The sequence below is a fragment of the Simochromis diagramma genome, unplaced genomic scaffold, assembly GCF_900408965.1.
Source record: "Simochromis diagramma unplaced genomic scaffold, fSimDia1.1 OVJJ01000590.1, whole genome shotgun sequence".
NCBI classification, from domain to species: domain Eukaryota; kingdom Metazoa; phylum Chordata; class Actinopteri; order Cichliformes; family Cichlidae; genus Simochromis; species Simochromis diagramma.
The window spans coordinates 864,448-879,997 of record NW_024387057.1 but is presented as its reverse complement, the minus strand read 5'-3'; the positions used below and the strand labels follow the sequence as shown (position 1 = coordinate 879,997).

Here is a 15,550-nt window from a genome sequence, read left to right as displayed (position 1 = left end):
TTCACCCAAAAACAATGGTGCGATTCAGCTGGCTGACAAATACCACACATTTCAAGAACTCGTCACCCCACTTCACCAAGACAGTTCAGTCAGTACTTATGAACACACAACACTGACTGCTGACTACATGTAGAAGCAGGAAACGCTTACTTGGAAGACATCACTTATGAGAAGAAAAAAAAATAATTCTCCGTAGACCGAGCGAGCCACTGACTTGCAAAGATTGAGCTGTAAGCTATTTGTCTGGTTACATTTGCTTTATAGCTGCTGGCAATACTTACATAACACATAAGAAATTAATTTTTGCTGGACTTCAAAGGGCAACTCCATAGAGTCAGCTTCATTTATTCAGAGTGCCGACATGCAGCTTAAGCAGATTATACTAGGAGCACTCAATAACTCAATCAGTTACCAGAGTAACCAAGGTTACTGAACAACATATAAATTTACACTGCTATGTAACCATTTCAGTCAGTGCTCTGACTATATAGAGCTTAATATAACTGGAAGTAAAAGTGTTATATACACAAATCTCCTACGTTTCTGTGGATTTGTTTTGCACTTGGATGCACAGGGGTTCTGGTTGTAAGCAAGAATTGCTCATTTACATTTCCAAAACTACTAGAGCAACATTTGCAATCACTTCAGGTTGTATCTTGGTTCAAAAAGGCCTTTTAAAGAGTAAAATGGGTGAGTATGATCAGCCCATGCAGTAAAGTTAAATAGGTTCCTTTAAGCTATGAAAACAGCTGGCAAAAAGTTGAAAATAGATTAATGTAACTTACTGTAGGAAAGGGGTATTTTTTAGCTCCCGTTTTAAACCACCTCTTGTGATTTAGTCCAATATCAAAGATCAGCTCATTTTATGCTGTTAGGTACTATAATCGTTCTGAACCTTTGCAATCTACATTACAAACGTTGTCGCTTAGAAGTTGAGGGTGTAACACACTTCTGATTACAAGGTGTTTGCACAGGTCGCCTAGTGCAACTCAGATTGGTGCAATCATTCAGTTTGGCAAAGGGCTGCAATCAATCTGAATCAGTCTGCGCCAATGAGCCAATCTCCTCTGTGACACTTATTTACATTAGGAAACTCGAGTTGGTTGTTGAGCACCGATTTCAATTTGCAGTTAAATCACCATCCTGCAGCAACTACGTCATTATTGGTTGATTCTGGTTGGACTGTAAATGTAGTTAATGTAAATTTCTCTTTATGTAGTTGAAAAGGGATTTGTAATTCACCCGATTATCACAAACGGATTGCACATATTTGCCAACTTGACTCCATTCAATCTCAAAGTGATAGCGGACTGACCATTAACTCACCAAAGTCAATGTGAAGCTGGCAACTTTTTGCGTGTGGTCACAAACCAGATCCCTGGCTTCAAAGCAAACGTTTAAAAGGCAAGGAGACTGCAATTTGCACAAAGTCATGAAAATCAAAATACTATTTTCCATGCTGGGAATGTACCATTACAGTGTACAAAGAATAAATATGTCAATTGCACCAAAACTGGTTAAAAAATGTCCATTTACACTCCAGTACTACACATCATTAACTTTTTTCTTGTCTCTCCCATAATTTGTGTTCTGCCCTCTTTATTCCCTACCTCATCCTCTTCTTTTCATCCTCCAACACATCAGACTCAATGGTGTTCCCTCTCTAATGGTTAAAAAGTTGAAAAGGAGTTTGTCCTTCCGATCTTGTTCATGCTCATCTTGTCCTAATATTGTAGGGCCTTTATGTGGTCAGCTGTGTGGTTTGGTGGTGGTGATTAAAACTGTGCAAAAGATCCCAGATGGAGACAAGGAGAGACAAACTCAAGGGTCGCAAGTTAGTCTAAATAAATGGGAGGAAGGTCATCCGGTGCAGAAAGGGCGGATAAAGCTGCTGTGGAAAATGAAGCCTTCATTATACTTTGCTGTGGACACAGACAACTGCAGACCCAACCGCTGAGTAGTCTTTCCTGTTAGATTTCTTTGAAGTTTGCCACCTGGGGCGCTTGCACAGTTGGTGCATTGTAATGTAAATTCTAACGAGTCCGTGCGGTCACACAAAACAGGAAGGCGCACGTTCTCTCCCACTCACCGTCTGATGGGGAAAATGACGTTTCGTTAAAGCTGAAAGTATAAACAAGGCTTAAGAGAGGAGCCAACACTACCGCTTTCATTGTTCCTTCATTGTTCAATTCATTGTTTCATTTTCCTTACACAAAAAAGTCTGTATGTAGGCAAAATCCTTGTGTTCACCGAATTACTGGAAGGCCCATCTCTTTTAACTCTATTTTGGTCTCCATCAGCTCCTGAGTGGAATAAATGGCTCTTTTGTAGGTAAATTCCCCCTGTGTACTAAACAACTACCACTGCTGCAGTGTTTATCTTGAAGAAGAAATCTTTAAGCGTCAAGAATCAGCTTTTGTTTGCAGATGTGTTACTACAAGAACAACCTCTAACAACAAATCACTTTTTAATATACTAGATGTATACTTGAAGCTAAAAACAGCTTTTCCTATTTTCATCTTCTTATTTTGTGTTAATCTTTCCAGCAGACAACCACACACTCTTCACTAATTAGCCTTTAATCTGGTTACTTAGTAATGAGATTACTGGTAATCTGCATGTAGAACCACTAATGTTATGCAGAGCAACACCTCACCTTATGCACTACAGAAACTAAACTTCATAAACACTTTAAATTTAAAAACGTGTGGCTTCTTCAGCCGGTCTTTGCAGCACTGACAGCTGCTCATTTGCATCACCGCGTCTAAAATTTCTGTGCAGAAACACTGAATAGAAAATCTGCCCGACCCGCACCTGACACATGGACATACACAATTTGTGAAATGTAAATTACCTTCATCAGGGCTGCATTCATACAGCTGTTGGATGCATAGCGCTTCCATCCCACGCACGCCCACTTCTTCAGTGATCTGTCTGCAGGGATTGGCACCTTCCTTCTCACCCCCTAACCAGTTCATTAGCGATGCCCCCTCCACGAAGAGCCACGAAACCGAGCTCACAATATTCTGGGCCTGCACTTACAGAGCTTTTAGAAACACGACTGCACAAACGGGCCGATCTGTGACTGAGAACTAAGTGTCTGCAGTCCATCCACGCGCTCACACACAACTTTCAATCACAATGATCTGGCTGTGAGTGAGAGTTAACACTTCAAGAGGCTTAGTAACATGAACTGAACTTTAAGACATTTCAACTTGGTTTCTGGTAGGGCAGTTATCATCGGAGGAAAGCTTAGAATAGTCACACGCACATTAACAAACACACTTTTGTTACTGCAAAATTAAACGAATGCGCAAGTTAAAAAAAGAGATCTGTAATCACTCATCTGCCTGCTTTCCTGGGTGTTCGGCTGTTAGTCTGTTCTTTACATTGCTTCCTCTTTCCCACGTTGTCAAACTCAATGCTGACATCATTACCCTAGTCCAATCATCTTCTTACCAGCCTTCTTTTAGCCAATCAGCCTCCACTCTCTGCTCTGTCATTCTCCCCTTCAGACTTCAGACAACCCAAGCCTCCATCCTTACCACAATCAGTGTCTAGACTATGGGGGTCCTGACTAATAGCCAAATACATTAATTTTTCCATCTCAATAAATTAATAACTTCTTTTTTTTTTTTTTTAAACACAGCTATAGCCAAGCAAACCCATGCCATAAAACTCCCATCACACAGTTTTTGTGCTGATGTTAATACAAGAGGAGAGTTGGAGTCCTGCAGGTACCGACTCATCAAAGCGTCAGTGACTTTTACACACCAGGAATCAGCAACCTCGCTCTGTAAATGGTCTTCCACTTTGTGCCCCAGTTGTTGTGGTTTTTAAACACTTCAACTTTGCAATAATACCAGGAAGGAAATCTCATAAACTGACTTGTTGCAACGGTCACATCCTATTACAGTACCATGGGCTTTAGAATGGCCCCTTCTTTCACAAATGTTTGTAAAGGCAGACTGCATAGCTAGCTGATGGGTTTTATACACCAGTTACACTTGTACGGTGGCCCTGAGAGGTCAAATGCACTGCAGCTAAAGTAAACAACAGTCAAAAGAAGAACACTGAATAAGGCAGACAAAACAGTGCTACTCCCAGCCTACCAACAGCTGCATCTATGAGGTGGCTGTACCTCAGGTGGTAGAGGTCACCTATTAATGGGAACGTTGGTGCTTTGATTCCCATCTACTCCAGTCTGCGCACTACTTCAAGATACTAACCCCAAGTTGCTTGCTGATACATCAGAGCAAGAATGCATGTGAATGTTAGATAGAAAGCACATACAGAGAAGCTTTGAGTGCTAAGATGGAGTAGAAAAGAGCTACGTAAGAACCATTCCATTTACCATCTATGGTATCAATTCAGAAATCCTAGGTGACTTTGCTTTCTTAAAGTCACAAGTTTTTCAGAAAACTTGACCTCTGGCCCCTGAGGTCAGATTCTCGTAGATGCACACGTGGTATCAATTGAAACTCCTACGTTGCTTTGATCTCGAGTTACCGATTTCACAACTTGGTTGTTGGTGTTGCCCACCTGCTCGCCCATCCATCAGGGTTACAACCCCATCTGACTTTTACGGCTGAGGGGTAACACGTAAAACCACAAAAAAGTGCAAAGTTTCAGATAGCAATTAAGAGAATTACCAAAATTATTACAATTCATCTGTAAGGGAGACATAATGGCTTTAAATTTCATCTACATGAGCTGCTCATGGTTAACTAGTGAAGGCTGAAACCTGAGATGCAGGCTCTTTTTCCCAGAAAAGTTTTTCCCTTTAATAAACCTTGTTGGTAACCTCTGTGTTTTATAGCTCTAATGTTGTGGGAAGTAAGTAATTATTTCTCTGTTGTCACCATCATGTTGCTGCAGCCGCTGTATGTTGACAGGGGTGGTTAGGTTACTATAAGAAGCCAGAAAGTGTCTAAATAAGCCCAAGTTTAAGCGTAAAAGGCAAGGACAAACTTGCCTATTCAATATAACCCAATGTACTCATTACTACATATTCAATATTTTATATATACATTAAGATAATAGCTGCTGGCTAGCTGGCTAGTAAGTTGTTACCCAGGTGGCTTACAGTTAAGCTAACACAACGAGAGCAGGAAATAAGACTTTAATTATTTGAGTCATGAGTGGTAGGCACACAACAGTAGCATACATGCTGTTTTTACTCCTCCTGTTTTCATCCTGTATGTGCTTGCTGTTGGTTGAGCTTGAAGTTCCTGCTGTGCACTATGTCGGCATGTCCAGTCCTAAGCAGCAGCCACTGAGTGAAGGACCTCCAGCCTTTTGTAGCCACAGGTGGGTACGATCAGCCACTGATTGCCTCTTGGAGCATCATGGGATCCCGGGGCAGCCAATCGTCCGTGTGGTCTGGCACACTTCATTCTGCATAAGAGAGGGTTGGCACGGGTCTCCCAGTAACCAATCACACACGAGTCCTGGAACACATTGCTTTACCTAGAGGAAGGCGGGGCCACCTGAGGCCGGAGGCCGTAACAAACATTATAATGTGACTTTGTGACTTTGGGGTTTGATTATTTTGGGACACATGTCTGGTATGCAAATTTTATGAACCAAGAAAATAAGAATCAAATTTATGCAGTGCTTTCTCACTGCATCCACCTCTTTGTTTCAGAGTTGACCACAGACACTTAGCCCGAAACAAGAATCTTCATACTGAAGTTTGCAGTTATGAATCTGGAAAGTTACACTCTGAAGACTTTAAAGGCACCGTTAAAAAAACAACAACAACATGAGAAAAAGAGATAAACAACAACAAATCTGTGACACTACTTCAAAGTGAGATGTTATTTCAAGTTGCTGTTTATGTTATTTTAAACTTATTTACCAAAGAAAAAAGAATGTTGTAATAACAAAGATACATTGATTAGTGAACAAACTGAGGCATTCTCATAGACTTAAAAATTAATCCATTAAAATTACATTGGGGAGGGCACTTGTTTGTGGAAGCCGCCAAATTGCCCTACAATCTTGATTACAGTGTCCCAGATGGACATCACTCTTCTGCCTAATCGCGTTTCATTTATGTGACTAAAGACCAACTACATACATAGTACGCCTTATAAGTCACTTTGAATTTAAAGATCACCTCTGACCTTAGGTCAAAGGTGATCTTTAAATACTCGTCCACAAGTTTGAGGTGCTTGTTACACTGAAACTTGGGCTTTCTGGCTTATTATAGTAACTTAACCCCACACTCCCCCATCAACAGAGTGACTGCAGCAACATGCTGGTGACAACAGAGAATGAATTACTCACTTTCCACCATAATAGAACTACAACACACAGAGGTTACCAGCAAGGTTTATTGAAGAGAAAATCTTTTCTAGTAAAAAGAGTATCACTGCAACTCATATTTCAGCCTTCACCAGTTAACCATGAGCACATTTATGTAAATGAAACAACGCTTGACTCAAACACGAGTTTCTGGAGCCAACTTCAGTGATCAATTTTGCTTTAGTGGCATGATGAACCTGATGTTTACGATGAATGAACATCGGATGGATTGCCATTGAAAGCTCTCCAATATTTTTAGTAGATCAATTTGAATATCCTATCTCCCATCGTTCTCAAGTTATACTGTTCACGACGATAACACCCCACTCGACTTTTTACAGCTGAGCAGTAAAAAGCTGTGGGATTTGTAATCTTCAAAGATTCATGGCAATCCATCAGACAGTTATAAACACATTCCTCAAATTCATGACGTTGGCAGAGGAAAAGCAAAAAAATTTCTGGGAAGTATTTTTAAAAGATGTTACTGCTATTCAAAAATAAGTTGTTGAGACACTTCAGCTTGGGTCTAAAACGGTGCAATATGTCGAAACAACTGAACATAGTAACAACATTATGAATTTGAATCTAGCAATGCATCTCTACTGACAGATATCCCACACGTTACATTCACAGATAATAACGTTGAAAAGAAAAATAAAGAAAAAAAAACAATGAAATGAATAAAAGTTGATGAACAACCACCTCTATAACAAAGCAGCTGTAAAGAACTGTAAAAAGAAAGTAAAAAATAAATTAATTGTGCAGTTAGCAACATGGTTCATTATCATTACTATCATCTAAAGATCAAGCCTGTATGACAAGTTAAGTCACAGGGTGATTTATCATTAATATTACAACAATGTTGGACCTTAGGCACCTTCCTTTGTTGTTGGTTCCTCCAGGGTTTAAGAGCCGAGAGCAGAAAGATGCGCCGTCCGATATCATTGTTCTCTAAACTTTAAAGCTGACAGAGAAGATTAGCAGGAATGAAAAGACTTTAATCTTGGACTCGATGTTTCACAGATACAACCTATCAATTCTGACAGAAAGCGAGGGGACGGGTACACCAGATCAAAGACCTACCTCTCTCTGTTATATCTGCCACTTGAAAACATGCCATCCAAAGAAATTAGCCCTTATGTACTATTTCTGAATTTTTAAACTGATACGCCACAAGAGATATAATCTGTGAAAAGTAGATTTGTTTTTTGAAAAAGAAAACAAAACTTAAAAATATTTTTAATCACTACTTTTATAAATGTAGCCGGTTGGAGGCTTCTTGTTAGAAAGACATGTGCCAGAGAAGTAAGATCTTGTATTGGCAAACCTTTAATCAACCTTTTTACAGCCTTTGTTGACATCCACTCTGAAACTACACCTGCACCCCATGACAATAAAAGTGGAATTGAATTTGGTTCTCTGGTGTACGTGACACGCATGACGCAAACAGAATAACAGGCTGGAAGCAAACTGGTGCAGAGTGTTTCTTATCCAGAGCGTGTGATGCTGCCAGACAGCTGAGCTTAGGGTGATCATTTTAAGTAAGTGCCTCCGAACATTTCCAACGCGTCATCAGCGAAGCACCTCATCACTACATTAATTCATAACAGACAGACATATAAACAAAACACACATAATCACCAGACTAAAAATAGTCTTCAGTCTTCCTATCCTTCACAGACGGAGGTTTAACATCTTTATTGCTCTTGATAATTTCCCCTTGTCAAATAATTGCACAGTATAAAAGAAAGAAGTAACACGTGTGCTTTTAGTGTCCCTCAAACCATCAGTACTCTTAAAAGGGAAAATGAAAACCTAGGAGCAAAATGGAAAAATATGATCAAAAAGAAACTGCCTGTGAGCTGCAATCGCTGATGAAACTTGGTTCAGTATTTTGTTTGTATATCATCAAATTATCACGATCACAAATTTCTGTTGAAATATGGCGATATCTTTTTGAGACTCTAGCCTACCCCTATTACTTAAACATTTACAAATACTAAAATTTGAGAATTACATCAGGAAAAAAACTACAAAATAAAATAAGTACTGACTTTTCATAGCATGTTGATGTAATTTTTGACTCTACTTGTTACAAAAGCTTTATTTTATTTATTTTTTAATGCCACCTAATCTAACACGTCCTCTTATTAGCTCTCCATATCCACTTCTAGTAACATCCTCTAACTAAAATATTCACACAACTTAGACATTGTTTTGTGTCTACACTCATCACACTGCTTTTTATTTTGTAGACTGATAAGATAGATTGATCGATCTAATGTGTCATGTGAAAACTGAAAACAGTCTCAATCATCCCGAAGACTGAAGAAGTCACTTAGATGAGTGATGAAATGTTTCTCCCTCTCAACGTCCAGATGAACAGAAGGGGTTTTATTCATTATTTTAGCGCTCAGTACTGTCATCTATAGCACCAAACAACAACAGCATGGCATTTACATTGAAGGTGAGACAACGTAAGACATTTTTTCTTCCATTTATATAATACATGTAGCAGCTGGAGGTCAGTCAATAATTGTCCTGCCTGAAGATTTTGATAATTACTGACTTTTATTATGAATCCCTAGAGAATTTTATTCATATTAATCCTCCTTCAACACTAACAACAATCTGAAGCAATTAAGTGGAAGTGGTGGTCAACCACAGATATGGAAGAGCCATACAGAGGCGGTATGCAGTAAAGGACAAAGGTGACTTTATTTTCTACAGAGGCTAAGGTCACTGAATATCTGCCATCCCTTGGTGTGCAGTGTGTCTACCATATGGTGGTGGCCAGTGCTTTTTGTTGGGGCCTGCTGAGGAGAAGCTGTCCGCACAGCAGAGAGGAACAGTAGACAAACCTATAGAGGAACGGCCCAGCAGTCGGGTCTGAACTTGAAAAAGCCCAGCAGGCAGTAGAGAGAAGAATGCACTTGAAGCTGAAATCAGCTATAATCAACCCTGCACACCCACTCTGTGGCCTGAAGGTTATCAACAGCAGCACCTTCAGTCAAAGACTGACTGCACCAGAGTGCACATCTGATCACCTCAGGAGGTCCTTTATATCAGCTGCCATAAGACTGTTCAGTGCACAGTGATAATAATATGATTTTATCCACATGTTTGCACATTTGCATGTTAATCACCTACTGTTTTATATATATTGAAGTACTATTAACTTTTTTGAAAGAATTATTATAAATGAGTAAAGGCTATCTTTCTTACCACCATTCGTGGGTTCAATGATATAGAACTGATGAGAAACAGAGTAAAGTGAATTACCTCAACTGCCGTCTGACAGTCAGAAATAGCATCTTATATTAGACTTCCTGTAAGGCGAGACTGTGGTCTGACTGCAACTAATACAGACAATACATAAGAGGAGAGTGGTCTTCAGACTCTTTAGCAGGACACAGGAAGTGAGATAAAACTGTTCTACAAGCGCACCGATAAAAACGCTAAAGAAAAACTTTACTTGATTTAAATTCAGCCGTCATTGCCTTCAAAGCTCCTTGTGCAACTCTGACCTTCTTATCTACATCTGGATATACTCTAAAGTCCATTCCCATGTTCACGTATCTTCTCCTCTGTGTCTAATCAGCAACTTGAAATTCATCTTAGGAAAAAGAAGGTTGCAGAGAGCCAAATTTGGCAATAGGGCACAGTGATGAGCTAAAATCATGGCCATATTTCAAGTCATTTGGATCAAATGTGACATGTCAGGATGTTAGAGCAGAAACCTGAACTTCTGCAGGAGGAAATTTCGGGGCACAACCCAGGAATGTTTAAAAATAAACAACAATCATACTTCTCTGACTCCTGACCTGATGTAGGCTCTTCCACTAAAACCTGCACCACGGTCGGACAGAGACTCGGCTCTCATCATTAGCGATCGTCCTTGGTATAAAAGTCAAATTGGTTTGAAGAATAAGTTCACGTTTGTGCTCAGCTGGTGGTCTGAACAAGATGTCAAGGAAACAATCTTGTCAAGTCCTTAAAGCCTCACAGTGCTTCACAAGCAGAAGACAGGAATTTAGCTGTGGTGGGTTTTGTTTGGGGTTTTTTTGGTTTTCAAGGAACAAGTTGTGAAACTTTTTGACTGCACTTGTTGTAAAAAAAGGTTAAAAAAAATTAAAATCAAACTGAGCTACATTAAAAGACATCTCTTTAATCTTCAGTAACTATTAAGTGTCAAACTATTACAAGGTTAAACTAACCTTGACCAAAAAGTTGCCATCATCTTCTGGAGTCACCATGACAACGGAGTCATGTAGCTTTTCATCGAAATGAACGTGTGAAGATGCAGCGTGGGGTTCCTCTGAGAAGCGCACGCCTCCCGCCTTAGCACAACCTGAGGAAGAGGAAAGACGGAAGAGCAGCTGAAGGTCTGCTATGTACAAATATTCACACTGCATCCCTTTAAAGGGAGAAAACACACATTAAGCAGCCGGTTGTTTCCTTTAAGTGATGTAATGGAGAGTTGCTGGAGAGCACTTCACAATCACTCATGCGCATGCTTTGCTAGTATGCACCCTCTGGGTGCTTTAAAGCCTTGAAAATGCACACACAAACACACATCAGGGCACAAAGATTTTATCCCCTTCAGATATTTACTTTTTTTTTCTATTCTTTTTTTTTAAGTGACCATCTGACTGGGCCAACGCTCATTTCGCAGCATGAGACAAAGACACCAAACACATACCCAGAGTCTTAAAGCTATCTTTACCCACAGGATAAACAGGGTGATATCACATTACAGACACCTATATGTGAATCTCACTGTTACCTCAGTGTCAAAATAAAAGAGTTAAAGGTTTGCAATCTAAACTTCTGATTTGGCCTTAGATTTTAGTGTTATCATAGGACACACTGACACATTTTTATTTATTTTTCCTCTGCCCAGGCATTCATCCCCAGTGTGAGAGAATGGAAAATCCTTCTCCAAATAAACAGCCCTCCACAAAAAATAATAATTCCCTGAAAAAACAAACAATTTGTTCAAAGGTCTCCTCCATAAATTTGAGCCCCTTTCAAAGCATCTCCTTCCCAGAGCCTTTCAACACCGGCTAAACAGCAAGACAGGGAGAAATAGTACAAAGAATATACCTAAGCAACTTTTTAAATATTTATGAAATACTCTATTAATAGGACGATATCCTTTAAGCCACCGTGAATGCTACTGCCCATAAAAACACTTTAAGTAAGTGATGCTGCAGTGTGTGAGTGCACGTCTGAACCCTCAGTTGTTATCACACATGAGCTTCCAGAGAGTGAGTCACAATATCAGAGATATCAAGTCAAGAAATTGTCCTAAGATGCCCTATTTTAACATGTAGACAAAAATCAGGAGATAGTCCCCTCAAGAAGCTGGAAATACTCCGTTTGGTTTCGGGTGCTGCCTTAATAGAGTATAAGGGAGTCAGCATACATCACGCCCACTCCATCAATTCACTAGATAATCACCAGTATTTATCTCACGTGGGCACAGTTCAGCATCACTGGGGAGCTTGCAGGTTAAAGACCGTTAACTGTTGTGTGTCCTTGTAGCTATGCTGTGATCCTCTAACACTGTGCAAGGCCATGCGAGTTTGGTTAATAGAGAACTCTGAGGTGGTCATAAACAGACGAAACAATGCAGTAAAGAAAGAGGGTGGAGTTTGCTTTTTTTGTTTCTTTTCGATATAGTACGATTATAAGAATGTCTGTATGTTTTGTAACGTTCACACGAGGTCTGCAGCATTAAGACGAATCATAGCGGTGGAGCAGCAGTGCTATGATTGGTGCTAGCAGACTGGAGGCGCCCTCTGACATCTCCAGTGGAGTTAAACGATAGTTAATTACGGTTTACATATTTAAATATTCCTAATGTATGTTGGGCTCTAATGAGCGTAAGATCCCCAGCTCGGTCCCAGGAGGAGACACAATTCCCTTCAAGGTCGAATCAGGAAGGAGACCTGGCATGAAAAAATAAAAATCTGCAACTCAAACATGTGGAGCTACCTGCTGTGAATAAGGAAGCAGCCCAAACTAGCTTTATATACAGTGAAGACTATCTGCTGCTTCCTGTCAGTGCTTTGCAAGGATAACGGTCCTTTGTGTTAATATTCAAGATGTTAGTTTCTAAAGATAACAAGGAGGCGCACTCACAGCCGGTCACTTATAGCCACTAAATCTGAAGAGTTTGAGGAGTTGAACTTGAACTACTTGATCGATAGCTTTTCTCCAAAGAATCCCAGAAGGAGGTCAGTGCTTTAGCTGAAGTAGGACATTTTTTAACCACTTTTATTTCGATTAAACAGTTTCTGACACCTTAAGATGGATATACTGTGCTTCAGATGGCATGTAAAGAGCTTTACTTTCTCTATTTATCATTTAACATGTCATAATATTAAATACAACTTCAAACTAATACAATCTGCAATAGTGTCATTGTTTAACCAACCTCTGTCTGCACAGTTGTATGGTAATGGTAAATGAACTGGTTCTTGTTAAGCACTTTTTTAGCTGTACTTGAGCACTCAAAGCCTTCTATACAATCTCATTCACAAATTCATACAAGCTCTTCTACTTCTGCTGCAGCATTCACACATATTCTCAAGGAAGTTGTTGTTGTTTTTAAAACTGTGTTTTATCTCTGTTTAATCTCTAACAAAGACTGTTTGACAACAAGGCCCACATGTCTAACTTGGATTTTATAAAGCATAACTTCACCATGGAACAAACTTTGCTGGGTTACTTCTTTGGCTTAGGTGTGTTTATGTTCGGAGTCACAGTGTAACAGGCCCATGCACCACCACACTGAAAAGCTATCTGGGATCAGCATTATTAATTCAGTGAGCTAAATGTCACCAAAGTCACACTCACTCCAATCAAGGCTCATTTACAGCAGTCAGAATATTAATGTCTTTTTTAATACATTTTCTCATTCGTGGTGTGCAAGAAAGTAATTTAAACCATATTTTGTTTCTTGCCAAACTGACAGTTGGGGAGATTTATTTCTTTTTCTGAAGTCAAGTCTGAAGTTAAACTATCCTCACATTTACTGGCAGAGGGTTTTCCTGCCCTTCAGATCTGGACCAGAAATGTTACTTTAATTCAAGCACAGGGTTTTTGTCAAACATCCTCTGCCAAATTATAATAAGCCAACAGTTGGTGAAGCTGATACCATCTGAACTAATTACCAATCTAAGACAGTGAAGCTAGGCAATATCCTAGCATTTATCTTGAAGAGCAGATTAAATCAAAATAATAAATCTCTTATCTCACAGAAACAGAAAACCAATAGTAATCTGAAAATAAAGACATATCAGCTTAATATAAGCTAAATTTATATAAAGGCCAGTTTCCTGACAAGTGAGCATATTAATATGCACAGGTTCAATTTGTGTAAGGTATAACTGGTCCAGCTCATTTAATTATGTAGCACAACCTAAACCTACTTTTTTTTTTGTTAAAGTAATCAAATAGAATTTTTGTTTAAGGCTAGCTCCTGTAAAAATAACCAAAGCCCAGCATGTGCAGCAGAGCCAGTAAAAAGAAATGAAATAAAGTAAAAACTTGGATATTCTACATTCATTAGGTAATATCAAAGAAAACATCACGTGCAATGAACTTGCAATCGTGTTGCCTTTGAAAGGTACAAGAACTAGAACTGCAACAATTTGGATGGTTGGATGGCACAATGAAATGGCAATAACAAGGAGACAGTCTACAGTTTGTGACTGTATGGGGTCAAATTGGTAATTTCATGTTTGCAATAATCTGTCAATTAACTCTAACAACAGGGCGAAAATATCAAATTTGTTGCTGTGTACAATGAAATCATTCATATTCAATTCATATTAAATCCTTTAGATATATTCAGATACTCGGTAAAACCTCATAGATCTGAAACTAAAATTCCTCTATAAATAGTGATGTAGTCACTGCAGGATGGCAAATTAACTACAGGAGTTTAAGCACTTAAAGAAACACATAAAGAAATATAACCATAATACAACCACTCGAGAACCAATTTACTCAAGTGCCCTATTGTAAGACATCGCAGACCAGTCGCACTCATCAGCACAGACTTACTCCAGTTAATCGCACTGTGTTGTGACCTGTTTGTGAGTGACTGCACTAAGTCAGGTCTCCATTGTTTGGAAGCAGCCTGGCTCCCAACAGGCAACCGGTGCAATCACCTTGTTATTGAACACTTGTTAACTAATTTGCCTCAGACAGCAAAAGAGTTCAATGCAATCACCGAGCAAACATCAATTTTTCCTTGGGGCAAGGAGGTTAATGTCAATAAAGGTTGCAGGCAGCTGCTACTTCCCTTTCAGTGGCAACGGTGAATTCATTTTAAAACGTCTTGCCTTAACAAGTAAAGAAGTCAAAAGATATGAAAATGTTCTTTCATCTTTTTCCAGTAGTTCTTCAACTGATTGGCCTCTACTAATGCTAACCGAAACTGGTATTGATAACTTATCTTTACACCAAAGTGTTGCACTTTCAAAGAAAGTGACTAACGTTCATTTTCTAAACAGAAGCCCTCTAGTGTTTCAAGAAACTGATTTATGTGGAACTAGTCTCTACTAGAGTAGTTTTGCATGATTTACAATTTAAAATAATCCACATTTATCTATTAGTGGGACTTGGTGGAGCCCCTCAATTCATCTTGTGTCTGACACAAGTTCTTTTAGCTCCTCTTCATTTGAGCAAACCTTCCTCTAATTGGCTGTCTTTAACAAACAGCAGGTTTTAAGAAAGTGGGTGGAACTTCTGTGGTCATATTAAGCGCTATACGACTGACATAGCCATGTAAGGATACCCCCTCTCTATGACATCATTCAAAGCCAACAACAGACAAAAAAAAACTGTCTGCAGACAAGCATTTTCAGACATTTTAGGCCTAAACTTTGGTCTCACAGGGAATACATATACATACACAGACATCATTATGCAAAATGCTGGATATGTTGGCCCTAACAGCAGAGATCACTGTAACATCCATCCATCCATTCTCTTCCACTTATCCATGTCAGGGTCATGGGGGGCCTGAAGTCTATCCCAGCTGTAGCAGTATAACTGAAAATATTAATAAAGCAATAAGTTATTTTTATAGATACAAACGTCTGCTGTAAGAACGATGAGTACATATTTTTAGAACCAAACCCCGATGTGACCGTGCATACCATAAGTGGCTCTCCAGTGCAATCCAGTATTCAAACTCATAGCACAAGACTGATGCATTTACCTT

General features: G+C 39.3%; 1 protein-coding gene across 2 annotated transcripts in view; it reads right to left on the bottom strand.

The window, feature by feature from the left end:
- The window catches only part of cunh20orf27 (chromosome unknown C20orf27 homolog), a 43,631-nt gene that overhangs the window by 12,324 nt on the left and 15,757 nt on the right, over nucleotides 1-15,550 (bottom strand). For both annotated transcript variants that reach the window (XM_040045097.1, XM_040045098.1), the window contains exon 3: nucleotides 10,527-10,660. In XM_040045097.1, the coding sequence (XP_039901031.1) occupies nucleotides 10,527-10,660 (134 nt within the window). The remainder of the gene's footprint in view (nucleotides 1-10,526; nucleotides 10,661-15,550) is intronic.